Genomic DNA, 27,555 nt, shown 5'->3' with positions numbered 1-27,555 from the left:
ACACACACACACACACACACACACACACAAACACACACACACACACGCACCTGTTTACTGTAGAAACACAAAATTTTACTGTTTGTATTTCTCGTACAAACCTCGTTCTTTAGCTCAACAAACCTCTTTCTATGCTCAAGTATGTCTGTCACTGTCTTTAATCATTTCTGTGCATGACTGTATGGTAAGGCTAGTTAATGCCACATGCACTGTAATATGTTTTATATTGAAAGTTAAATTTTCAAATGAAAATAGCAACATGATCGTTTTATAAAGTATGCATTCATATGTGTTAAGGGCTACATTTTCGCTGGAGGAAACAGCTGTGGTGTGATGAAGGGTGAACGGAAAGAAAACTTTGCAGTAGATGGGAAACTGATGCTGCCCCATGACAGTTTGTAAACTGTATTTATGACAAATGTTACGTCTCAAGTCTAGGGTCCAGGAGAATAACATAAATTAAAACGTTCTTTACACCGGACTGCTTGTTTTCTTTCTTTATTTACTGTCTTCTTTGTGTTCAATAGTAATAGTCAGCACACAAAAGGAAGCGAATGGGCTTCAGGGTTGGGTCAAGGCCAAAATAATATACAAACGGAGTAACTTATTCCCAAAGGAACTCACTACCCTAAAAAAAAGAAAAGACTAAACAAAAAAAGCACAGGGACTGAACTGACTCCCTGACTAAACAAAAACAGGAGTAAACTAATAGTTCACAAAAAAAGTGGCACCCAACCCCTACAGCGTCTGTGCTGAAGTGAAGTGATATTTACAGTATTTGCAATAGCTAGACGAAACACTCAGCACAAAAACTTTACAAAAGAAAAACACTGGGTGGGTGAGGAGAATAAGAAAATAAACAAAAACAGGAGTAAACTAATAGTTCACAAAAAAAGTGGCACCCAACCCCTACAGCGTCTGTGCTGAAGTGAAGTGATATTTACAGTATTTGCAATAGCTAGACGAAACACTCAGCACTCAGAAAAAAAAACAGTCTGCACAAAAACTTTACAAAAGAAAAACACTGGGTGGGTGAGGAGAATAAGAAAATAAATAACGCAATATTTACAAAAAGGCACTATACAGAGATTTAACTTCCTTATCAACAGTCACAACAATTTTAGTCAACAACACCAACCATCCCACATCCAGATCAGCATCTCTGCCTTTTTAAAAGACGCACAGTTCCAGCTCAGCCAACCATGGGGTACGTAGCGACATGTTCAATTAGGGTGGGACAACCTGCAATAGAGAGAGAGAGAGAGAGACAGACGCGTAGACACAACATATGTCTCAACGTAACACCCCAACCTGTAAAAGTTAAAATTCAATTTTGACAAAAACAAACAATCATCAACATCAAAATTTATCTCATGTTTTTTGAAAAATAACACACAGGGTGGTCGACTCCGGCTTCACTTTCTTGCAACAAGACCGCACCTACTCCTAACGCACTGGCATCCACCTCCAGTTTGAATGGCCTTGAAAAATCAAGGGCAGAGAGGACTAGGGCCCTACACAGGAGGAGGTCTTTGGCAGCATTAAAAGCGTTATCATACTCGTGACTCCAAATTAAAGCTTTGGAGCCGCAGCCGCTCAATAAATCTGTCAAAGGGAACACAACAGAGGATACATTTTTACAAAACCCTCGGTAATAGGCTATCCAACCATGCCAAGAAAACAGCACAACTATCTTTTAGACTTGAGGATGGGAAATTCACAATTACCTCAACTTTGGCACTAACAGTGCCAACCTGTCCTTGACCAACCTGCTTTCCCAGGTAAGTAACCACGGTTTTTCCGAATTCACAATTTTTTAGATTCACTGTTAAAGATGCTTTCGCCAAATGAGCAAACACTTCACGTAGGGTGCTCATGTGGTCACTCCATGAACTAGAATAAATTACTACATCAAGATATGCTTTGCAGTTTGCCACACCAGATAATACCTTCTACATCAACCTCTGGAAGTTTGCGGGAGCATTTCACATTCCAAAGGGCATGACAGAAGTTATCTGGTATTACAAATGCAGGGATCTCTGAGGCACGCTGTGTAAGTGGCACTTGCCAGTAACCCTTCAGTAGATCTAACTTGGTTACAAAGGATGAGGCACCAACACGATCGATACAGTCCTCCATCCTAGGAAACGGAAAAGAGGCTGGCTTGTGACACTATTCACCTTTCTGTAACCTGTACAAAACCTACAGGAACTATCCGGCTTTGGCACTAGGAGGTACAGCGAGCTCCACGGACTCGAACTGGGAACCGTTAAACCATGCGTAAGCAGGTAATCTACCTCCTTCCTCATCTCTTCTCTCTTCCAGGGATTTACACGATAAGGATGCTGTTTTATTGGTGACGAGTTTACAATTTCGTTATCATGAAACAGAACGTGGGTCTGGCTGGGGCTGTCTGAAAAGAGAGAAGAGAACTTCTGAATAAGTGAAACAACATCTCGGAGCTGAGATTGAGGAAGGCAAGACAAATGTGCTTCCATATTTTGTAATATTTCAGAATTGAACAGTTTAGTGGTGGTCATAGTTTCAGTGGCAACCAGCCCATCATCCTCAAACTCAGCAGTAAAGGGAAGAGGAGTAACTGTCACAGCAGGTGTCAGATCAGCAGACATTCTACTTACATAAGGTTTGAGCATATTAACATGACAAACAAATATTTTTCTACACTCAGGAGTACAAATTAGATAATTTGTCTCGCTTAATTATTTTTCCACCACATAGGGCCCTGAAAACCTAGCCTGCAGCGGAGAACCTGGAAGTGGAAGAAGAAACAGTACCAAATCTCCTGGCTAAAAACTTCGAGCTACACAGTTCTTGTCAAAACGCTCTTTCATGTGAACTTGTTTTGAAGCCAAATTTGATTTTGCAATTTCCCACACACGGTGTAAGTGCTCACGCATTTGAGTCACATAATCACATACTATCACAGGTGATTTTTCTTCCAATAACAACTGTTCTTTTAACAGTTTTATAGGCCCACGCACGGTATGACCGAAAACTAATTCGGCTGGACTGAATCCTAAAGATTCTTGTACTGTCTCACGAACAGCAAACATCAGCATCGGCAGGCCTTCATCCCAGTCCTTCCCCCTTTCCACGCAGAACGTGCGCAGCATGGACTTGAGTGTCTGGTGGAAACGTTCGAGCGCGCCCTGAGACTCAGTATGATAGGTGCTTGAAAGTTGATGCTTAACTGCCAGCTCGCGAAGAACCTGGGAGAACAGTGTGGAAGTCAAATTAGAACCCTAGTCGGTTTGAATAATTTTTGGTAGATCAAATGTAGAGACGAATTTAATTATCTCCTTTATCACTGCTTTAGCCTTTATACTACACATTGGAAAGGCCTCTGGGAAACGCGTGGCGGTGTACCGATGAAACATGCTACCTATCAGACTGTGCTACCAAAAATATATTTGCATTGTTTTAAGGGTAAGGGTAGGTGTGGACGGGTAGGTTTAGGGTAGGGGTAGGTATGGACATTAAAAAAGCCTCAAACCACATGAATAAGATGCTGGTAGCTCAATCTGATAGGTAGCATTTTTCGCTATCGATTTGTGCTACCTATTTTTTTAATGGGAGGTAGCACAATCTGAGCGGGTAGCACAAATCATCAGAACACCGGCGCCAGCGCAGCACTGATCAGGGGGCGGCTGAGGTGACGAAAGGGGGTGATGACATAGCACAAAGTAAACATAAAAAAAAAAAAAACGTAGCCCATTCACATATTTGTCGAACTGTAAACAAACCTGCCCGCTACTACAACAACTTTTTTTTTTTTAAGTGCAAGGTCTAGAGATGTGTTTTAGAAGCTGTATTTCTTTGAAATTGAGCACCGTGTTTTAGAATGATGTATTATGCACGAGAATTATGTGTGAGAAGCTGCTATAAAGACAGCATTCAAGAAGTCGAGTAGCACATTTACATTGAAAAACAATGGAAAAGTAGCCTACAGCAGTGGAATGAAAAAATGTGTTCTGAGTGAATGACCCTACTAAAAGCTACTTAGCAAATACAGATGGCAGAGTATTGAATAAAACAAAATCGCATAGCCACAAAATTTGAAAATCTGACATCCAGGAAACACATATGTATTAGGCAACAGTTTTACCACAAATACAGACCAGTGATACCACCACAACCACCAGAAATACTTAATTGTGTCTGCTCTACAATGAAACACAAGCTCATTGCGACCGATTCCCTGACATAATACATTCATTGCGACCCATTTAACAGATGCATCATTTTAAATTAGAACAACTTGAACAGCCACAAAAAATAACAATACAGCGAAATAATTAACTAACTGCGATCATCTAGCCCTCTATTAAACATTAAAAAAATTATTTCATCATAGCTTACTCAGTAGTGCTACATTCTTAGTTGCACCGCTTATGCAGGAATTTGTGTCAGAGGTAACAATTAAAATGCGACTTTGTGAAACGGACTGTACTAAATTGTTGCTATAGTAGCATCATATTAATGCTAGAAAGCCTATGCATTTGGCAACTATAGTTTTTAAATAAACCACTATATTTCATAATTAAAATGAAACTTTAAATTTCCCCCAGTGGTGCCGGCCCTGCCAGGTCAAAAAAAATATCGCAGCACACGATCATAGGTCTTCAGAATTACCAAGTGTCCAGAAAGGACATGGTCATGATCAAGGTTCAGAATTTGGGAATGGTAACCTATGGGAACAACAACCTGATGAACACCATCGCCATTTTCCCACTGTTGCATTAAAACGTCATCGTCAACAAAATAAACTACCTTTTCATTAGGAACTTTTGTTTTGTCAATTACAACCGAAAAACATGTTGCTAAAGATCGATTAGCTTGTTGTGCCGCCGCCAATTGCGAATGACCCAGTTGCAAGGAGGCAATATCACAGGTAGAAGAGGCTGGCTCTACATACAACTTCCCTGACATACCAGTAGACTGTAGAAAAGAACTTGACATGTCCATCACATCCTCAAATTTACATGCCTGGGCTCGTGTAACCACACAGGGAGAGAACACTGCTGGAAACTGAGAAGACAAGTCATTTTTCTCATCTATTATACGACGGTTAACAACAATTGGGGGAGGGAAAACTGTACCACCTGCTAGGTCATTTCCCAAAATGATATCCACGCCTTCCACAGGGAGTTCAGGGCAGATTCCAACACACACATTACCTGTTACTACATCTGTTTGAAGGTAGACGTTATGTAGGGGAACTTTTACATAACCTACCCCTATGCCCCGCAAAATTACATCAGCACCCGTATAGGTTTCATATGACAACGGGAGAGTACCAGCTAGCATAAGACTCTGTGCTGCCCCGGTATCTCGTTACACAGTCACTGACTTGAATACGTTGTCAGCACTGTATGCTATACCCACCCCTGCAAAATAAATGGTTCATATCTTGCCGTCTTTTGACCAGGTGACACATTTTGCCAAAGTTTGTACAAAACCTACACTTTTACGCTTAGCTGATGCATTCTTTTTCTTCCAGGCCTCGCAATCTGCAAAAAGATGGCCAGCATCGAGGCAATAGAAACAGACCCTGCCCTCCCCTGGGGGATACTGAGCACCTCTACGAGCTCCAAAAGCTCCTCCTCTCCCAGGCTTAACCCCTTCACCTGTCCACCACAGGAGAAAAAATAGTTCGGTGTGTCAATACGAATTCGTCAGCCAGCACTGCGGCCGCTGAGAGGGACATGACTTTTTGTTCATTTAAGTACACAACTAGATTTTTTTAGACACAGCTCTTGAAGTCTTCTAACAAAACTAACTCCTTTAAAGCTTCGAAAGTAGTAGTTTTACTCGCAGCACACCACTTGTAAAAAAGAGCTTGCTTTTCTCTGGCGAATTCCACATAATTTTGCTTGTCTGCTTTCTTATGGGCTCAAAATTTTTGCCTATATGCCTCCGGCACCAACTCATAAGCATGAAGAACAGTCTGCAACAACCTGAGAGAGAGAGAGAGAGAGAGAGAGAGAGAAAGAGAGAGAGCGAGAACATACGTCTCAACGTAACACAAAAAACTGCACAAGTGCAGAAATTATAATAATCTATCGATAAACACACACGGTGACCGTGATTTCACCAAGTACAACATGTTCCTGGATCAACATCCTTGTTGATCCTGGAACAACATTCCTATCAACCAATCAGAATTGAGGGATAACTTTTCAGGAAATATCTGTTTTAGGCTTACAATCAGGGTTAGGTGCTTCTACACCCTTGTTTATCAGCTATCATTTCACACTGTTTTTAGGAATACATTATGGGTAGGGTTAGGTTTAGGGGTAGGGATTGGGTTAAGTCTATATTTTTGGACAGTTATGTTGATCCAGGATCAACAAAAGATGTTGATCCAGAAACATGTCTTACTTGGCAAAATCACGGCGACCAAACACACACCTTGTCCTCTGTTTCTCGCTCTGCTGCGTCGTCAGTCGCCACTGTCTGTGGATTGATAAACGCGCTGATAAACTGAGGCGATCACAAATTCATGTACAGTTTATGGAGCTAATCGCTAAATTTTTAGGGGCTAAAGCCCCCCTAAAAATGGCTAGCGACACCCATGTAATTCACAGAATAAACAAATACAGTAAAAATAGTGATACTGTAAGAAATACAATTTAAAAAACCTATTTTCTATTTTAATATATTTTAAAATTTAATTTATTCCTGTGATGGCAAAGCTGAATTTTCTACAGAAATTATTACAGCCTTCAGTGTCACATGATCCTTCAAAAATCATCCTAATATGCTGATTTGCATATTAAAAATCTTCCACACAGCAGTGTATATACGCAATTTTCATGTTAAGTGTTTAGAATGTCCCCAGCTTAGGATGGAAAAAGTAAATAAGCTTAGGGTGTGCGATATTTATTGTCTACTATCATATCTTATTTGTTGTTTTAACGATGTGCAAGCTGACATACAGTATAACTCACTTTGCAAAAAACAAACAAACACATGCCTTGAGAGTCCATAAGCCTTCAGTGCGGGATGAAGCCTATTAGAATGTATAAATCGTCAGTTTGTTGTTTTACACACATGCACACAGACATTATTTCATACGTTTCATACGCAAGAAACATAGACATACTGAAGGGAAGTCACGTATGGGACAAATCAATTAGGCCCAAAATACGGGACGTCCCAGCTAAAACGGGACGGTTGGCAACCCTAGACACAGTTTGCTTTTTATCCTCTGGATCTACTTACTTGTGTGAAGTGGCTTTCTAAGTTTTGACCCAAGTCTAAACCAAGCAGAGGTACAAACTCAAAGTGGTAAACAACCTTATTACAGCATGCATCACTGTCATGAAAACTTTTTTCTCAAAATTCTCTTCAAAGAGAGAAGAATCGTGAATGAGCCTCAATCCTTTTTTTATTTTATTTCCACCCACAGTACTAATATTTGGTATTCTGGTTGAGTTATTATTAATTATTATTGCAATATAATATAATTATTATAATAATATATATTTCTGTAATCAATTTAATAATATAATAACAGTTTGCTAGCAGATTAAATAAATAAACTTGACCTTGTGAGCTTCTATCTTGAACTTGAGTAAATGTATCATGGCAATCATAGGTCCCACCAGAACACCATGTAAGTTCATTGTTACTACACTAGAACTGTGGTTACTTAATATTAGTCACAAGTGTAATTTTAAAAAAAAATTGGATTTGGATTTTGAAAAGATTGTGAAGGCTTCCAAGACCGTTTGATTGAGATTTCATATTAATTTACTATGGTTTTACAGTAGTAACAATAATTGTAGTGGTGTTGGCATTACATATTTTTTGTGCACCATCAAGTGTAACAAACGAAAATGAACATAATGTCACAAACCTTTTCATGAACATAGGTGTTGTTTCTTTCCAGTCCGTGTGCTGCATTCTGGACACAATGAGTTTTATTAGCGTCAACAAGAAGCAAAATAGTTTGGTAAGATATTATAATTATAATAGCAACTATGCAATTAACATATTCACAAAGACGGATAATATAAGTTGATTACAAAAACAATGAAGAACATATACCATTTAGTCAGTGGCGCCTGTAGGTGTACGGCTGTACGCACTGTGCATACCATGAGCGCTCTGACTGACCTGAGAAACATTTTTCCTAAGAATATTTCAACAGTTATTACCTATTTGTTTGTGTCCCTTATTTCTGTCGAATGAACCAGTGATGCCAATCATTTGTTATCTAATCATTCTTTTTAGTCAGTTCTCACTTTTTGGTGAACTGGCCGAACGCGTTTGGACCGCTTTCTCACTGAATCATACAGCCTTCCCCTGGCCTCGGGTCTGAAATTAAAGGGGACTTGAGGCAAAAATGCCACCAAACTGCACAAAAATGCCCAGCACAATTAAATATATTACGGCTGTCGCGAATATAGTGAAAATTAAATGGAAAGTGTTTATTGCGGCACAGGGACGGTTCTAGACCCTTTTTAAGTGCACTTACTGCAAGCCCCCCTTAACTGTCATCTCAGCCCCCTAAAACTATCTGAACGATCGGGCCAGTGCTGCTTCCTCAAGAAGGTTTATCATTCTCATGTGTTTTAAGGCTTGTCAGTTTAAGCATTAAGTGATTTTAAGCAATTCAAGCGCAAGACGGTACGAAAGAGATCTCAATGTGGTACTCGCACGCTGTCATAGGTCGCCTCAGTGCGCGCACACACCTGAAGCATGCACATATGGCAAGCCAAAGTATTCATATACGCCTGGTCGGGCGTCTGATTGCACACTGACCCATCAAAAGTGTGCGATTTGACAGCAAAACATGTGTCCTCGACGTGTGCTTTGGCATAAAAACGCACGTTCTAAAACATTTCCGTTATGAACATGTAAACAGGTAAACCGCAGGGCTCCACTAAATTTTTCCTGCTGGTGCGACTAATTTTTTTTAGAGGTCGCACTGGTGCGCAGGGGCGTCGCTAGTGAGGGGAAAAGGGTGACAGGTAAGTTAATTGCAAACAAGCATCAAGAAACAATCAAATTTATTTATAGGTCAAGTATTGTGATAATTGCAACAAAATTCACTCATTAGGCTACCTTGTGAGGCAACTGACTGGGTGGGCCTGACTGACAGCTAGCATCCCATAGCTACACGACTGATATGAATACTTTGGCTTGCCATATGCACACAAGCAAGCCGTCTCTCAGACAGCAAGCAAATACCAAATTGAGTTCTCTTTCGTGTCTTTGGCAAATAGGGACAAACAGTGATGTGCACACACACCTCCGGAGGGGCAGGGGAGAAGTGGTGTGATGAGGGCACAGTCGGAGCAGTGTAGACAGCTTCAGTTATAATAACTTTTTTGAGAGTGCTTAAACTCACACTAAACTATAGTCAGTGATAATGTGATGATGTAAATGTTCTTTACTCACTTTCTTTATATAATTTATTCGCTTACAATGTTTTTTTTTATTAAACTGTGATCACGTTAAACACAATTTCAGTCGTATTAAAATATTTTATGACATGACCCCCATATCTGGTACTTGCCTAAAAAGACGGGATTATGATGCGCCTAGTTAATAGATTACACTAACATTAGGCTAACAGCCTTACCCTGGAGTTGGTTCACCCTCCACCTATGCTGAATCATCTGAAGCGGTTTCTCAGCCAACAAAACAAACAAGAACACAGACCAAACTGTGCTGAATGAAGAGGGCAATCAACTACAAACAACTGAAACAAAAGACTTCATTTTGAAAGTTACAAACTAAATAAAATTCAGCTGAGTCCTGTGAATAAGCGACCATTCACACCGAAACGGTGTTTTTGTGTCCACCCGCACTGTTTTTCAGTTGTTTTATAGCCTATGTGAACATGCGCTAGATCAGGGGTGTCCAAACTTTTCCTAAAGGGGGCCGGATTCGACGATGTGGAAACACTGGGGGGCCGGACGCTTTCACCTATATATATATATATATATATTATGTATGTATGTATGTGTGATGTTGAGTTGACAGTAGCAGTAGCTTGTGTTTTGTTGAGGACAAAAATCTGCAAATATCTTGTTTTTAAAGCTTTAATAATTATAACATAGAATGGCTTTATGGTATTTAATCTATTAACACATGAAAGCACAAACTGCATCAAAAATGTCTGGCGCTAGTAAACACGTCCTCTCTGCGCTGTCGAGTCGGTCGCGCAGCTCGGTCCATTGAGCCGCGCCTATGACAGGTCAGCGCGGCGCGAACACTTTAATACTGCGCTGTTTCGTCCCACATTTGAGTTGTTTGGCTTCCCATACTCAAACGCTTCTCACAGCGCTGTTTAGTGGTCTCGTGATCGAGATCAGTCAGCGCGTAAACGCATTTGTTCTGAGCTCGCGCTACGCTGTCTTTAGGCAGAGCTAAAAACGGTCCGTGCAGCGCGGTTCAAACGAGTCGCGCTCTTCCGCTTTTGACGCGTTTAGGAATTCGCGTGCGCTAAAGAAATGAGAGCGCATATGAGTTATCAAATTGATATCACTCGCGTTTTACTGCTACATCTGGTCTAAAATTTAGTGCTGCCATCTTGTGTTGACATTTTGAAACTGCATAGGCCTATTTTGTAAATTATGCTTGGCGGGCCATATATAATATAGATTATTAAGACAGCTGCGGGCCGCTTAACATTCATCCACGGGCCGCATTTGGCCCGCGGGCCGTAGTTTGGACACCCCTGCGCTAGATGGATGACTTGTTTTGACCATTCCGTTGCTTTTGCCGTTTAAAGGGTTAAAAGCGTTTTTAACGTGTCTAGAGACGCCTTCATTAAATAAATAATAAAAAAAATCTATCTGTGTGTCTCTGTGCGTACCCTCAGATGAAATCCAGCAGGCGCCCCTGGTTTAAATGAGCAGCTGCAACAAGTTGGAAACGGTTCACATTCGACTAAATGTCCCGCCCCCCGGCTGAAAGAGAGGATCTGATTGGTTACACCACTGTGTCGCGCTCGTAGGGAGAGTCTGGATTTTTTTAACAAATGAAACAAGCATTGCCTCAGTAATTTGGGGGGAAAGTGTTTTTATATATATATATATATAAAGGAGGCTTGCTTAAGGTCCTCTTCTTGCCCCGTTGCTCTTTAGTCTGAGGACAGGTCCACATAAAATTATTTTAAGAAAGACTACTTTTTAATAAAAGGTTATAATAAATTACAGGTGTGTTCTCTGTACAGTAGTGCAGTGCAATAAGACATATGGCGACCTGTATTTTGTCTTGCTCTTTAGTTGCTCTTTAGTCTGAGGACAGGTCCACATAAAATTATTTTAATAAAAGGTTATAATAAATTACAGGTGTGTTCTTTGTACAGTAGTGCAGTGCAATAAGACATATGGCGACCTGTATTTTGTTTTATTAACACATATGTATAATAATTCAGAGCTTATAAAAATAAAATGATTAACAATTGCATAGACATTACCTACACATAAACACTGATATAGCCTAATAAATATCTTGTTGTAGTTACCTTATTTATGGTTACAGGATTAACAGACAACACTCAGAGAAATAATTTGTGTCAAAACACATACTGTTACTTGCATACATGAAAGTAGACAAGCTTAGATACATTTTTATACTCATTGAGCCACATAAAATATGCATAGATAAATTATATAAATGAATAAAGAGAGACATAAATGTAGCAATCATTTTGAGGGACTAATAGGAATCACTTAGTAGTTTTAATAGCTCTCATTAAGTGGTTCCAGCCCACAAAGGTGTTGATTCGTCTGAATGGAAAGGTCGCTATTAGAAGTAGCTTTTTATTGGGTTCCAATGAATCATTTGTTAAGGCATAAATGTTCAAACAGAAGCGCAAAATGAAAGAACATCTTTTAAACCTGCTCTGTTGTTAAAAGCGGCTATGCTCTTTAGGAGACCATATGGTTATAACTCCCCTGCCATCCAGCAGGGCAAAGAAAGGGTACAGCTTCTCACGAAAGTGTCCCGTGAAGGTGTAGATGTGTGATTTGTTCTCTGCATTGTAGAACGAAATCTGTCCCTCCTCGTAATCAATGTATATTCCCATCTTTTGAGGCACCAGCAGCAGTGGCAGTGTTGTTTCGGGATTGGTGCATGCGAAAAACTGTCGTGTGCTGCGCCACAGCACGCAATAACCAGTAGAGGGATTCATTGGAAAGCGGCCATGCCTCTTTGACGAAGCAGTTGTCACTCCAACTTTCCAATAACCATTGTTTGCAAATTCCACTTCCCAGTAATGACGGCCACTCATGTATCCCTCCCAGCCTAGGACGCAGGGCAAGCTATCAAATCGCTGAGGGCTGAAAGGCAGATTGGCCTCTGTTTGGCCCTCCTGGACTTTCTTGTGGTCATCAGAGAGCTGCAGCCAAGCTTGGTTGGTCATGGGATCAAGAGTTACATCAGCTATTTGAGAGAAAGATGTGAAGGCATTAGGACTAATGCATTTAACACTTTGTTAATGTTTTTGTGCATGTCATTTAAATATGATATAAACTTACCTTCTGCACTCACAATCCAGTTCCATACTGAAAAATAAGAGAAAAATATTGTAGTCTTGAGTTTAGACACCACATTTTAATACTCAACTGACTAGCTAAGAAACTTAATCATAATGACAGCTAGACCAATACACTCCCATGGCAAATTGTACCTATGGACCATTTTTACAGACTGATAACACATTCCCACAGTTATTAACATCATAAATCTAGCAAAGTTTTTCATATTTACATTTTTTAAAAATTAATGTACATTTATAACACTGTACTTTGTTTTATTTTACCTTGCATTAAATTTCAACTATTAAACTCAAATTTGTCATCTTTCTTTCTTTTGAGCGTAATGAATCTCAATATTTTTTTCCTCCTTTGGCAAGTCATAGAAATGCTATCATTTTTAAATATCTCAAATGTGCTCCATGGGGTCTGATAAAAGTTATAGTTACCTGAATTAGGGATGTATCGTGGCATGCCTGTTTGAAAACAAAAAAGAACCAAGAAAAAAAAGTTACAAAATTAATATTAATATTCATTGGTGTACTTTTCAGCTTTATTCATTTAAGGTTAGATTTCGGATCCCTCACCAGCTTTCCAGGTGCGTTGCTTAGCTGCAAGCCATAGATGAGGAACCATGCCCTAAAATAAATATAAAACACATGAATTAGCAGCAAGCAATTTTAATAAAGGGATCCTATGAGACACCCTACATCTCTTATCCTGTACATTAGGATTGAAATGACATGATACATGATGTATTTACAGACTTTGTTGTTTGAAGTTGCAAATCAAATAAGTGGACCTGTTGCCAAACGTTATTCACACAGATAACACACTGATCAAACCGTAATTCAACTAATTTATGATTTTAAAATCATCATTACATTTTTCATCACTTTTAAACAAACAATTTGATATGTTTTTCTGTCACTGTTTGTACAGTACATAATAAATTCTCTCAAATGCAAATGCTTAAACATCAAAGATGGTAATAACTGGTCAACCTGCTGTAAACCAATGCTGCTCACTTGCACTTTGCTCGTTAAACAACCAGAATGAATTCATTTTTTCAATTCCGTACATTTATCAGCACTATTCCTAAAGCTATTTATTTTTATAGCCTCACACTTGCCCCTGATAAGAAAATATAACATATATTACATATTCTATCACAGGAATGGAACTATTGTTTATTTGTGAATCAGTGTTATTGTTTGTTTCCCTAATAAGATTAAGTGCTGCAATATTGACAAAATATTAATCTCTGGTTTTTCATTTATATAATCGCCATTTCCTCATTAAAATGGCAGCACTTTCCAAAAAAATCCCAATATTACACTACACCATGTCCCAAGCACAAATAGTGACAGAAGTGCATTCATAGCCATCCAACCTTGCTGTCTTCTTTCAGCAAACTCCAGGTGATGAACTCCAGCAGTGGCATGAGGGAAACCAGCTTCTTCTTCTTCAGTCCCAGGAGACGCAACAGCCGTGCCAGTTCATCTCCCAACATTCCAGAGCTCTGCATTTCGACAGAAAGAACAAATATAACATACTTTTGATAATCACTTCTGATTATCTTATCCATTAGGCTAGTTAAATGTACATGCACAGTATATTAAAGTACCATTTTACAAGTGGACACTTTGAAAGATTAACTAATTCCACGAAAGCAGAAAACCATGACTGGACTTAGGACAACTTAATGTGTCTGTGACAACAGATAAGAGACCTGATCATATAGATATGCATGCTGTCCCACCTCTGACACACTCTGTATCTCTTTGGCCCACTGCGTGATACTCTTCTGTACCACCTCACTCTGATCTTTATCCTTCTTTGCGTCCTCTTCCTCCTCTTGATCAATCCTCTCCTTTATCCACGGCTGCTTTTCAGACAGCTGGGTTCACACAGGCACAAAGAAAGCTTAGTTTGAGCAAGCCATGATGAACAGAACAGTATGATTGAGATGTTTGTCTTTTTTTAAGTATAGTAAATTTCACCTTGTCTACACTTTGAAGTTCACTGGCCCACTGCACAATAAGCTTGCGACTCTCTTCAAGACTGCGCTCAGTTCTGGGGTCTGTCTGACGCTCTGCCTGCCTGCTGCACCCTTCACCAGGATCATCCTCATTCTGTAAATCACAGACACACATTTATGGATGTGTGATATATATAGCAAATACGGTTATCAGACGATTTTAGATGTTTGTTATCAGTTGATTTTGGATATTTAATTGTGCATGCTCACTTCCCGTATTTTTACATTTGCCGTCAACTAATGCTCACTTCTTTAAATCTTTAAGAACACTGAAAATTTAATTACACTGTCAAATGTAATTTTTTAGCTAATTTTAAAATGAATATCCATTTTTCATACTGTACATTATAATGTTGTGATACCTAAATTTACTTGTGGCATTTAAAATGATTTTAGTTCTTAGTGATTTATCATTTGTTTATTTAAACAAAATAGTAAAGATATTGTTTTCATATTGTCTGTTTATCGGTTATTGACCATAACATGACTACAAACTTTGGCTTATCACTATCGGTCTAAAATCAGTGTAGCCCTAAAATCTTTCTTCCTTTGCAATCTCCCTGATGCAATTTTTGTTCTTGATGTCAGAGACAAAATGTTTATCGAATACTTCCAGTGCTCGTATCCAGCAAGGCCCCTCTCTCTGATACTTAAAAACAGCCATATTCATGTAGACCCATTGAGACTGTATTTGAAAAAATTAAAATAAATAAGTATGATATTACAGACAATATTAAATAACTTTCTTTGATGTTGTTATATAAAATGGAAATAAATAACTGAAATATTATCTGAAAACTGTTCACCACATACATAGTGTGAGACAAGACCCAGAATATCACATGCAGAATTGCTAGGTTATTGATATAGGTGTTATCGGTTACCCTGGGCAAACATAAACGAATCATCTAGCATCATACAGTTCTCACATGGCAACACTTATCATATGATATCATGGATAATAAAAAATCATTGATTGCCACTGAGTTTGCACGCGAAGAGGAGTTTCCAAGAAACCATTACTTAAGCTGTTAAACACATCTGTCCGTATATATACTGTATATATATATATATATATATACACACACATACACACACACACAAACAGTTTTTTTATATTATTTTAATGCTATTACAATTTTAAAATAATTATTTTAATACTATTTTATTGTTATTTGTTATTGTTATATTTAATTACTCTTTTTCTTGTCATTACTTGTTTTCTGTATTTTTTGGCAATAATAGACTTTTTTAATAAATTTTTTTAAGAATAGTATACTGGTAAAATAGTAAAATAATCCATGGTCTACCTTGCAGACTTGTGCCACCTGTTGCTTCCAGTGGTTTATGAATCTGATGCACTCATCCAAGCTCCGGAGATCTTTCAGACCTTGCTGACGTTGCCTTTGCTGGAAACAAACACAAAATAATAACCAAGAGTGTGGTGTACGTGTCATTGTGGTCATAGCTGAACATTGATCTACCACATAACATCCGTGAGTGATTTAGTATTACCTGTGAACGGGTAGAAAATCCACTAATGTTCTTGAAGGGGCTGGTGGGGGCAGAACTGTGGACCTGAATATCTTTCTCTGATAGTGTCCAGCGCACGACCCCAACAGAGTTACTCTGCTTCTGGAGCACTGCGGGCAGAGGAAAAGAAAGATGGAAGGATTCAGACTTAATTAGTTTCGTATGACTGTGGTTCCAGTTTGAAATGAATGTAATGTGTTACAGTTAAACAGAAACACAAGCATGCACTACAGACAGCTCTACTTGTGTAATATTAAGAAATAGAAAGAGAACATGTATAAGAGCCATACTGTTGTCCTTCAGGATGCTCTTCACAGTCTTTGCCTGTTCACCTATACAAGAGATATTTTTTAAAAGTTATAACTTTTTTTTAGAGGGATGTATTTATATTATCAATGCAAATTAACTTAATAATAGTGTTATGTTTTACTAAAAATCACTAAATCTGGATGATGATGAAAAGCATAATAATAATAATACAATAACAATAATCATTATTATAATTACTCCTGTTGATAACATAATGGGCTTGATTCCCAAGGAATGCATGAACTCATAAATAGCTTGAATGCAAAATAAGTTGCTTTGGATGAAAGTGTCCGCCAAATGCATAAATGTAATAATCACAATACTTCTATCAAAGCAGTTAACAATATTAATTTCTTAGTAATGGCACCTTGTAATTGACATCATGATAAAAGCTATGCATGACACTCAAATGAGACTTACCCATGATGAAGTGTTGGGGAGGCAAGTGAACGCTGAGGGTGTCTGGTGAAACTGAACGTTGGCGCTCTCTCATCCCTAGTTTTAGTTCATTGCCTGCATAGTCTGAACTTTGGACCTGAATTATTACTGTCATGACTGTATGAGGTGGAGAGCAAGAAAAGCTACGTGATGAGATAAAGTCTTTCCCGGCAACGATTCAGAGAGTAGTCAAAGTGGCATGTTGCCAAAAAAGGAGAGTGAATACACTCACACACTGCATATCATGCATGAACTATCATGCTACATGTGCATTTACTGATTCACTGAACACTCACTAACAGATTGTATGTGGAGTTGTTCATCAGATTAACCTTTTGCATAATACTCAAAAGACCTCACATTTGTGTGAGCATCCTTCCTCTGCATGGCTTTAGTAGCCAGTATAAAACATGGATGGTTATATGACTGTAAACAGGTTGTATAACTATCAAAAAATGAATGCTATCCACATGTGAGAGACTTAAAAGTATGATCGTTTGATCCACTGAACTGAGCAATTTTTGCTCACCTTAAATTCCCGAAAAGCCAATAAAGTAAGTTCCTGCATGATATGCATTTCATGACAGTTCCTTTAAAGGGGTCATATGATGCGATTAAAATTTTTCCTTTCTCTTTGGAGTGTTACAAGCTCTTGGTGCATAAAGAAGATCTGTAATGTTGTTCCAAATCTGTATGTTTATTTTTTTTTTCGTGGAACACAAAAGAAGCTGTTTAGAAGAATGTTCATGCTGCTCTTTTCTAGAGAATGAAATCAGTGATCAAGCTACAAAAATGATAAAATAAGTACCATAAAAGTGAATATTTTTTCACGGTATTTAAAAAATTTTTTTTTTTTTTTGCTCACCAAGGCTGCATTTATTTGATCAAAATACAGTAAAAGCAGTACTACTGTGAAATATTACTACAATTTAAAATAACCGTTTTCTACTGTAATATTTAAAATGCAATTTATCCCTGTGATTGCATAGCTACATTTTCAGTAGCCATTACTCCAGTCTTCAGTGTCACATGAGCCTTCAGAAATCAATTCAATATGATGATTTGGTACTCAAGAAACATTTATTGTTGAAAACAGTTGTGCAGCTTTATTTATTTCTTTATTCATTTTTGTGAAAACTGTGAGACTTTTTTGAGAATTCTTTGATGAATAGAAAGTTCAAACAAACTAGATTTTTTTTGTAACAAGGTAGAAGTTTTTTTACTGTCACTCTTGATCAATTGAAAGCATCTGTGCTGAATAAAAGGTATTAATTTCTTTAAAAAAAAGGTTCATTTACCAGACACATACAGGCCAAACTAAACTATTTTAGCTGCATTCTAAGTTATTAGGATAAACATGCACAATTTTCTTACCTTTCCAAACAAAGATTTTTCCATTAGCCCCATTGTCCAGGATAAAGCAGTCATCACGTACCAGCAAGTCCTTGGCAAATGGACTTTTCTCTGACACCTTGGTCAACTTCATCGACCCTGTTGCATCTGAAACCTACGAAGAATTGACAATTTTTTCATACTTGATGCACATGAAATGGAATGACAAGGTTTGTTTTTTAGACCTTTAAGGAATTTTCATCCATAATAGGTATGGATGAGATACCTAACGGCTAGGATTCATTCTAACACACACATATAGTCCTATGGACTTTCCACAATTTAGGTGAATAAATACAAGGTTAATTGTGGGTTGTGGTACCTTGTAGAGGGAGGCAATATTGGATGCATCTGCTTGGCTGTCCTCCTCTGGAGTGCTTTCTTTCAGCTCTGGCACTGGACCAAGAACCTTTTTTTTTTTGTAACAGAAGACAGAAAAGATTTTTTGCTTTAATTTGAGTGCAAATAAAAAATAAACAAATCAACACCCACAAACTTAACCTTCTTAACCTGACACTGCTTCCGGGTCCATACCTCTTCATTTCAACAGCCTTTATGAGCATTATATATTTATAGCACACTTTTAAGCTAAGCTTTTAAAAACTCAGTGTACACTAGTCTCCGGCCACCAATATTTAAATAATTCAGAAACGATTAATCACTGTCTGGCCTGAGATTTCAGTATGGAGATAGAGGTTAGAATCGTGACATTTTAGGTTGCATTACAGCACCCGGTGAATGTACTTTAGCACAATTTGTTGTATCCTTATGGGTACTGAGGGAGTTTTTAGACAAGGAAACTGTGACAGGTGATTTCAGACAACCGGGGACTGAACTGCACTGTAAAAAAAAAAATCTGTGACATTTACGGTAAAATACCGGCTCACCGTATATAGTATGGAAACTTACTGTTAACCAGTTAACAGGTTTTTACTGTAGCATTTTTACAGTCTTTTACTGTTAAAATCACAATAATTTTTTACAGTGTGGGATTCTAGAGAAGTGTAAAGCTAAAGAATCACAGAAGGGCAGAGTTCAACAATGTTTTTTTTTTTGCCAAAATACACTGGCATGTTGTTACCTGTAGCATTTCCTGTGTCTCCTCTCCCTCACTGATGTTAGTGATCTGGGCTTTGCCGTGTCGCTCTGTGTCTCTGATCAGAGCGGCGATCTCCCTCACCTTCTGCTTCTCAAAGATGTTTGCCTGAGATCCTATCCATGACACAATCGTCTGCAGAATAAAAAGATTTAGATATTCATTTCAAATAAAAGCTACATGGTTTGAAATATTATTACAATTAAACTGTTTTATTGGAAATTCAAATTATCAGTATTTATTTGAAACATTTTAGAGCATTATAAATGTCTTTACTGTCACTTTTGATCAATTTAATGCATTCTTGCCTAATAAAAGTATTAATTTCTTTAAAAAAAAAAAATGTTACTGACTCCAAACTTTTGAATGGAAGTGTACGACGTATATAGTCAATAGACATACACAAATACACACACCTCGCCCAGGTCGAGTATGAAGCAGTCCCCTTTGTTAAAGCTCTGCCAGCTCAAACCCACTTCTTTGGCTCTGATGTTACGCTTCCCTTTGATTTGGTATAACCTCTGAACGGGTCCAGATCCAGACTGTGTTCTTCTGAAGCCAGACTCCACACCTCCCTCCTGTAGAAACAAAAGAGTGTGACTTTGCAAAGAACATAAACGCTTTTCATTTAATTATGCATACAGTATAACTGTAACAATCAGTTTATTTTGATTTCAAGTCTGTTTGTATATATGTGCTCTCTCAGAAAAAAAAGTTATAAAACTGTCATTGGAGCAGTACCCTTTCAAACGGTACGTAGGCTATTATGTACACTTTAGGTACTATGTACCTTTAAGTTAGTATTTTGTACCTTTTAAGGGTAAGTAAGGTAGAAAGATGTAGATTTTTTACTTTAGGGTACCACTCCAGTGGCAGCTTCGTACCTTTTTTCCTGTGTGGTTGTGTGTGTTAACATTATCTCATATCTCACCTTATAGCTGACACCTCGGGGGAAGAGGTTCATGAACTCTGGGGACTCGTAGCCTTGAACCTGCCTGTGCTGGACCGGATCTCCACCCAGGAAGTTATCCAGCTGTGTAGCCAACATGGCACAAGCTACCTGTTCATCACGAGACGATTTTTCTCCTAAAAAGGAGAAAGAAGAAGAGAGAACATGAATATATATTCAACCTTTTCAACATAATATGGAATTCACATACATAATTCAGTTTACAAACATCCTCTTTTACATGCCAGTAAAAAAGTCAGCGAAAACAGATAAGAGAAAGCAATGAGGCATAACAGCTAAATCATTCCGTCAGCATGGTTGCCCCTGGAAACGATGTGTGTGTTAACACTCATGCAATATTGCACAGTTCAGCCCTGTGTGAGATGCCTCCAACGCAACCACTTCCTCTATCTGCACAATTAGACTTTGAGCAACAGTTTTTTGGTCTGATAAACCAAACGCTGTGCTGTTTGACCTAAATGAAAAGCAGTTTGTGGTAGTTCTGGGCGATTAACCAAATTTTATTTTCGATCACGATTTTGGCTTTCAACGATTATGATGAAAAGATAATCAATATACAACGATTATTGTGCTGCATTCGGTTTCGCAATGGTGCTCTTGTTCTGTCTCATGTTAAACCAAGCACCACCCTCTCCTTTACAGTGGTGAGCTTTTGCCCCTTCCTAAATGTTTAGTAGTTTTCAGTAGGTTATGGAAGTGCCTTTTTGATTTTGAAGTGATTTTATTTTGATCAAATTTTTTATTTTGATTTATATTATCATGTATTTGATTGTGCACCCATAATGATTTTTAAGCTTTTTTTAAATTTGTTTTTCAGTTGAATTATACTTAAGTTTTAAGGAAATATGATTTTAAAAGACAATGTTTCCAGAGTCTAATTGTGAATATTTATTTATTTATTTAACATTGTTTGTATTTGTTTTTCAACACAAGTATACTTTAGGTTCAAGTGTTCTTTAATTCAATAAAAGCATGATGTGCCCAAATTTTACAAAGTAACTGTAAAACAACCATGATCTCAATAATAATTATTAAATAATCAAGATTTTGGTTTTTACCTTAAATAGATAGTTCACCCCAAGATGAAAATTCTGTCATAATTTACTCACACTCAAGTTGTTCCAAGTTTCTTCTGTTGAGCACAAAAGATATTCTGAAAAATATAGGTATAATGTAACCAAACAGTTGACGGTAGCCATCGACTTCCATAGTATTTTTTTTCCATATTATGGAAGTCAATGGCTACCGTCAACTGTTTGGTTACCAACATTCTTCAGAATATCTTCTTTTGTGCTTAACAAAAGAAAGAAACTCATACAAGCTTGGAACAACTTGAGGGTGAGTAAATGACAGAATTGTTTTTTTTTGGATGAACTATCCCTTTAATTAAGCAGCCCTGGTTTGTGGCAGAGCCAAAAAATAACGCATGGCACTAGGTACACCATCAAACTTTAAGAGGTCTGTGGATGTTCAGAACATGGTGGTACATGTAGAAGGTTCATGAATGAATGATATGGTGGGGTTAGGAACTGAGACCAGGTATTCTGAGTAAAGAAGAGATGAGGGTGTTTATGGATGAGGCATGGCTAACAAGAAGGCATGGGAGAAGATGGCTCATCATGCTGACATCCAGCTTTGTGTTACCTAAAGCACCGGATACACCATAAGACAATAGACCTAACTGAGGTCCTGTCACGGGCCTGCTGAAACATTAATGGGCTATGAAAATACCCGCCCATGCCTTTTTCCCTTGGGAAAAATCCCTCTCTCATGTGCATCAGCCGTTCAATCCCATCTTTCTGTGTGCTCACTCTGACTGGGTAAGGCCCACTCGACTGTCTGATCAAGCTTATCATTTAACTCAGAGGCTATTGTCTCTCTGTTGTCTTTCAGACCCCATACCCTGCTACATGATGAGAATGAATCATGACTGACTAATCCTGACAGGTCAGGACTTCATTTCTTTCTTTTAACTTGCTGTGTATTTTACAATTATGATACAATGATACATCGGTACTAGTGTTTGTGTAGTCTTCTTGTTAGTTTTGATAAAATGTCCAATACTGAATATTAAATATGGATATTTCTAAAAAAAAAAAAACATATTTCTGCAAAACATAAAAGATTTTAAAGAATCTTCATAAAACAACATTCATAATGACCATGTCTTTCAAGCTTCAAATGTAACAAAAATATTTATTTATTTAAATAAAAGAGTCTCAAGACGAAAGTATTCTGAAGACTCTTTGTGCATAATTTTTTTCCATAAAACAACAGTATAGTGACCATGTCTGTCCATAGTGACCATATCTGTCAAACTTTAAAAGTAACAAACAAACATAAATAAATAAATAAAATAAATAATGAATTAATAAATACTCTTGAAGTTATCGGCATGTTAAATCAATGTTGAGGTGCTCATGTGTTTTTAAGCCACATCTTCTGTCCCTTTAAAACCATCAACATAATCATAAAAAAAAAATCATAATAAATTTGTTTTTAATTAAATAAATTCATATTTAGTTACTGTACATATGACATTATTATTAAAAGTATTAAATAATGTTACCCTAAATACTGAGTGCCTATCCTGTGTCTTTCAGGCAGCACAGATGAAAGTGACGTTACATTTCCGACGAGTGCTTGCGGTGTTCGGCCAATCACAATGCACTGGGTCAGCTGGCCAATCAGAGCAGACTGCGCTTGGGAAGGAGGGACTTTGTAGAAAACGAAGCGTTTGAGAGAGGCGGGGCATAGACCTACAATAATGTACAGTATTTGAAAAATATATGCTTTTTGAACATTAAAGCATGTCAACATATTCTGTTACACCAAATACACAAAATAATGATCTTTAAAAAAGCATCATATGACCCCTTTAAAATTTAGTCAGTTAGCAACTGTCATTTCTAGAGAAGATAGAGGATGTAATGAGTTGTGACCTAGACGGTTTCAGTCATGAAACATCATCAAAACCTTTTCAAAATGATCATATGATGAAGTGTAGTAGAGCACGTAGAGAGTTTGGTTAACCTGCTCGTGTGAGAGCCATACATTAAGCAATTAATCTGATTAGACAGAAGTTATATGTGCCCTCCATGTCATGAACAAACAAAGACATGTTGTCTTGACCTCAGTGTTCTAACAGCTCCACTTCACGGAGCGCTTTAACACCCCACCCTCACACTACAGCAAGATGTAAAACAGGAACTAATACTGGCTTCTCATGTAAGCAGATGTGAAAGTGTCTCAGTTTAAGCAAAGTGGTCAAAAGTGTGTATGACAGGCACAACTACAGTGAGTCATGCAAACCCACAGGGCAAAGAACATGCAAGCTGGCACACACCCTGACACAAAAATCTTCAAAAATAATAATAACTGAGGATTACAAGGGCCAGATCCACTTTACTGTCTGATTTGAAACAGGATGCAACACCCATTCATGAACAAAATTGCAGACATGGAACTAATGATCCCTTTCCGTGGTCATTACCATTCAGAATCCGCGTAATTAACTCAAATCATAACCGCTATTATATGAAAAATATTAAATAAAATAAGATGTAATATAAAATAATTAGTGCTGTCAAACAATTAATCGCATTCAAAATAACGTTTTTATTTACATAATATGTGTGTACTGTGTATATTTATTATGTATATATAAATACACAAACATACATGCATATATTTTAAAAATATTTACATATACATATATAATTTACGTTATATATAAATAGAAATATTTTATATAAAAACAAAACATATTTTTCTTAAATATATACATGCATGTGTGTGTATTTATATATACATAATAAATATACACAGTACACACACACATATATTATGTAAATAAAAACTTTATTTTGAATGAGATTAATCGCTATTAATCGTTTGACAGCACTAAAATAATATAAGAAAGGGAAATATTCATTAACGGTGACATGTGTAATTTCTGTGCTTTTAGCACCACCAAGTGGAATTTCAAAAATAATGTTGTGTTCGAAATTGCATACTGTCACCTTGTCCGAATATTCCCTACTATTTAGTAGGCGAAAAACAGTACTCGAAAAGAGTAGTATGTCTAAATTCATAGTATTTATAAAACAGCAGGCGAAAAGTACCCGGATGATTTACTACTTCCAGCGAGATTCTGAAGTGCGCATCCAATGGAGACTTTACAATCCCATGAGGCCACATTAGAAGATTTGTGAATAGCAGTGAAGCAACGCAACTGACATCCATAAGTGACATGGCAATGACAACAAGGTGGATGTAGTATGTCCGGATTTCATTCATACTACACACAAACATAGAACTACTTTTTAGCAATCGTGAAGTTCTTAACAAATGTAGTAGGCCTACCTATTCAGACAGCATGCAAATTCGGACGCAGCTTCAGGGTAGGTACTACGATTCAAGTAGGGCTGCACGATAAATCGCATGCGATATTTAACGCGCAGCTTGTCAGAAAACCGGTTCTGTATTCAGCGGTAAATCTCCATCACGTGCGTGCTTTCACATTGAGCAGCATTAACTACACAGAGCCGTTGTTCACTGACGAGCTGCGCAAAACCACGTTCATATTCACGCGATTTTTTGCGCAGCTCGTCAGTGAACAACGGCTCTGTGTAGTTAATGCTGCTCAATGTGAAAGCACGCACGTGATGGAGATTTACCGCTGAATACAGAACCGGCTTTACTGATAAGATGTGCGTTAAATATCCCATGCGATTTATCGTGCAGCCCTAGATTTAAGTATAACTAATTTGTGACTGTTAAAAATATGTTATATAATGTATGTATGTGTTTAGTATGAATGTAATCCAGATGTACTACATCCACCAAGCTGCCAGTGCAAAGTTGTCTATTAAATGCGCACTTCAGCCTAGTGTTGTATGAATACTACTAATTCGGGCATAGTAATTTAACGCACTGCTTTTCATTTACTATAGAGAGATATGCTGTTGTTGGTTTTCAGACATGTTTCCTAAACACTCCTCCTGTTTTCCATTGGTCAACAAACAAATAATGCTGCCCCCTCTGCCACACCATTGGTTGACTGAGTGTCACTATTGTGAGCTGGGAGTGAAGCAAACAGCTTCAGTGTTACACTTCTACTGTAAATCAACCTACAAATGGTTTACTGGTAGTTGTCTCTATGTATACAAAGATTTTAGCATTTTAGCACTGAAAAGAATACACACTTTCACTTTAAATTTTAAACAGTGGTCACCAATGTGGGGACACAAGATTGTTGCTGCACTGAAAATAATAGTATGCCATCTACTATAGAACAATATGAAATATGACAGACATACAGGTACAGCGCAGGATAGTGGAATGAGGGCCCATGCGCATAATGTGAAGACAGTGATGACAACAGAAGCTCGTAGTCTCCCATGATAAGTAAAGAGTGCACTCAAAGCTACGAAACACACTTGTCCACTTAACTGTAAAACCCCATCGGCCTGCTCCGGCATGCTTTCTGAGTCCAGCTCCATTCTGCCTGTTCCAGTGTGTGTGAGTTTACCTGCCCTGGTTAGCTTATATGTGTCCAGTAACTGGACACGGGGGAATAATCCGAGCGGCCCTGCCGAGTATGGCCCACAGCGAGGAGAGTCGGGTTGCCTGACAAACGCTAAACACTAGCTTGATAATTACGGCAAGGCACCATCCATCTTTCCTCCACTCGTCAGAGGGAGTCGATGGAGGAAACACTTTAAAACATGGCTTTTGTTTCTAAAACAAAAAGTTCAAATTTTCAGAGGCTATGAACCAGTGGTAGAACCGTACGCAAAACTACTGTATAAGTCAAGACAGTTATTAATTTAATGATCATTTATTCGTTTTGACACCATTTTTGTGGCTCATCCAATTAATTCGCTGAAATTCTATACGTTTCTTTGTATTAAAAGCGCTCTAATTATTTTTGATGAATTGTAGGCTGACAATAGGAGCTTGGCCTAGTGGCTCATAAATTACAAAACAAATGCGAATGACCAGTTAATGTCGACCAAAAATTATAGTTTCCAGAAACTATGAACCAATGGTAGAACCATATGCAAAACCATTACCAAGTCAAGACAGTTATTAACTTACAATTTAATTTTTTAACTATTGTTAACTAATTTTGAAAACATATTTTGTGACTCATCCAACAAATTTTTTATTTTAACACAAATCTCTAATAATTCTTACTAAAATGTAGGCTAACAATATGAGCTTGGCCGAGTGGCACATAAAAAACAAAACAAAAAAAAACCCTGCCAATGACCGGTCAGCGTTATTACATAACAGAGAAATCAAAAATTGATGATAAAGCAGTTAAATAAGCAAAGTGAGATGAAAAAATTGATAAGGCAAACTGATAAATAATCTGTTATAGCCTATATCTTTCATTGGAGACATGCAAGTAGATCGTGAACAGATAAATTGCAAGAGACAAGGGTGGAGCCATAAACATATTTTTTTCTTAAAAAGAACTGCAATCAAAGTGTTATCATATAACAATCACTCAATGGAGGGTTTGTTTAGTGTACAAGAAAACACAAGCTATTTCTGTAAATGCATTTCATTTTAGATGCTCACCAAGTTCCTTATTTTAAAAATTCAGAGTCAAGATCAAGATGTGCAAAATATTTAACTAACCTTTGTTTAAAACGTTAATGAGCAGCATTTCTAAACAAACACATTTTCAAATGCAACCCCTTGAGTGCACATTTACTTTAAGAAATAAGCTAGATGTGAGCCAAAGGACTAAGGTGTGGAGCTTTGGGAGTGTCTCTCTTGCTTAAAGTTCTCTCTGCTTTAAGTTACTTTGCTCTAAAATGAATTTGGCAGAACAGTTTTGGCACAGCCTAGTCTTGAGGGTTATGCATGTATAATTTGTGAGTTTCTGAGCAGTTTTACAGATTTACAGTGCTTACCTTGCTGCTGTTGAAGTTGGAGAACCCTGCAGTTTCGAGAAAGAAAGGAAGAGAATTTGAGAGAAGAGAAAATGTGAACAAAATCACTTCCTGCATTAGTTCTGGCCCAGCCCCCTTGAATACACCCCCACCTAAACAAACAGATGTCAAAAAATGAGGGGGAAAAGGCAAAGACACAGAGAGTGACATTCACAGATTTGTTAATAGTTCCAACAAATGCATGGCCTGTTTTGACTAAATTTGACTGCAGGAAGACCTGGACTGTGTGGACTGAAAGAGAAGAAAATATCTAAAAATCACATTTAGCCAGAGAGGTTTCTCTGTTTCTC

The 27,555-nt window shown here is 37.7% G+C and overlaps 2 protein-coding genes across 2 annotated transcripts in view; both read right to left on the bottom strand.

Moving 5' to 3' along the window:
* Positions 1 to 11,692: 11,692 nt before the first annotated feature.
* LOC107738991 (E3 ubiquitin-protein ligase TRIM39-like) lies at positions 11,693 to 17,118 on the bottom strand. Its single transcript, XM_016550936.1, has 11 exons — positions 16,822 to 17,118; positions 16,383 to 16,424; positions 16,075 to 16,202; positions 15,870 to 15,968; positions 14,522 to 14,653; positions 14,281 to 14,418; positions 13,912 to 14,040; positions 13,106 to 13,157; positions 12,968 to 12,994; positions 12,522 to 12,548; positions 11,693 to 12,426 (listed from the first exon to the last, which is right to left on the bottom strand). Exons 1-11 carry the CDS (start codon positions 16,952 to 16,954, stop codon positions 11,894 to 11,896), a joined length of 1,440 nt encoding a protein of 479 aa, XP_016406422.1. The 5' UTR covers positions 16,955 to 17,118; the 3' UTR covers positions 11,693 to 11,893.
* Positions 17,119 to 17,618: 500 nt separating this feature from the next.
* The window catches only part of LOC107738984 (macrophage-capping protein-like), an 11,362-nt gene continuing 1,425 nt past the window's right edge, over positions 17,619 to 27,555 (bottom strand). Inside the window, exons 2-8 of the mRNA XM_016550929.1 lie at positions 27,227 to 27,252; positions 20,259 to 20,413; positions 19,744 to 19,905; positions 19,313 to 19,462; positions 18,554 to 18,640; positions 18,214 to 18,346; positions 17,619 to 17,623 (exon numbers count right to left, since the gene is read on the bottom strand). Coding sequence (XP_016406415.1) covers positions 17,619 to 17,623; positions 18,214 to 18,346; positions 18,554 to 18,640; positions 19,313 to 19,462; positions 19,744 to 19,905; positions 20,259 to 20,413; positions 27,227 to 27,252 — 718 coding nt within the window. The remainder of the gene's footprint in view (positions 17,624 to 18,213; positions 18,347 to 18,553; positions 18,641 to 19,312; positions 19,463 to 19,743; positions 19,906 to 20,258; positions 20,414 to 27,226; positions 27,253 to 27,555) is intronic.

Source organism: Sinocyclocheilus rhinocerous, unplaced genomic scaffold (assembly GCF_001515625.1).
Source record: "Sinocyclocheilus rhinocerous isolate Xijiao unplaced genomic scaffold, SAMN03320098_v1.1 scaffold735, whole genome shotgun sequence".
NCBI lineage: Eukaryota > Metazoa > Chordata > Actinopteri > Cypriniformes > Cyprinidae > Sinocyclocheilus > Sinocyclocheilus rhinocerous.
The sequence above is the reverse complement of the archived record's forward strand: the minus strand, read 5'-3'. Positions and strand labels throughout refer to the sequence as shown.

Coding starts and splice junctions, on each gene's coding strand:
- LOC107738991 (XM_016550936.1), bottom strand. CDS start 16,954: ATGACAGTAATAATTCAGGTCCAAAGTTCAGACTATGCAGGCAATGAA. Junction 15,969..16,074: donor GATTTTCTACCCGTTCACAG/GTAATACTAAAT, acceptor GTTTGTTTCCAG/CAAAGGCAACGTCAGCAAGG. Junction 12,427..12,521: donor CTGGATTGTGAGTGCAGAAG/GTAAGTTTATAT, acceptor TCTCTCAAATAG/CTGATGTAACTCTTGATCCC.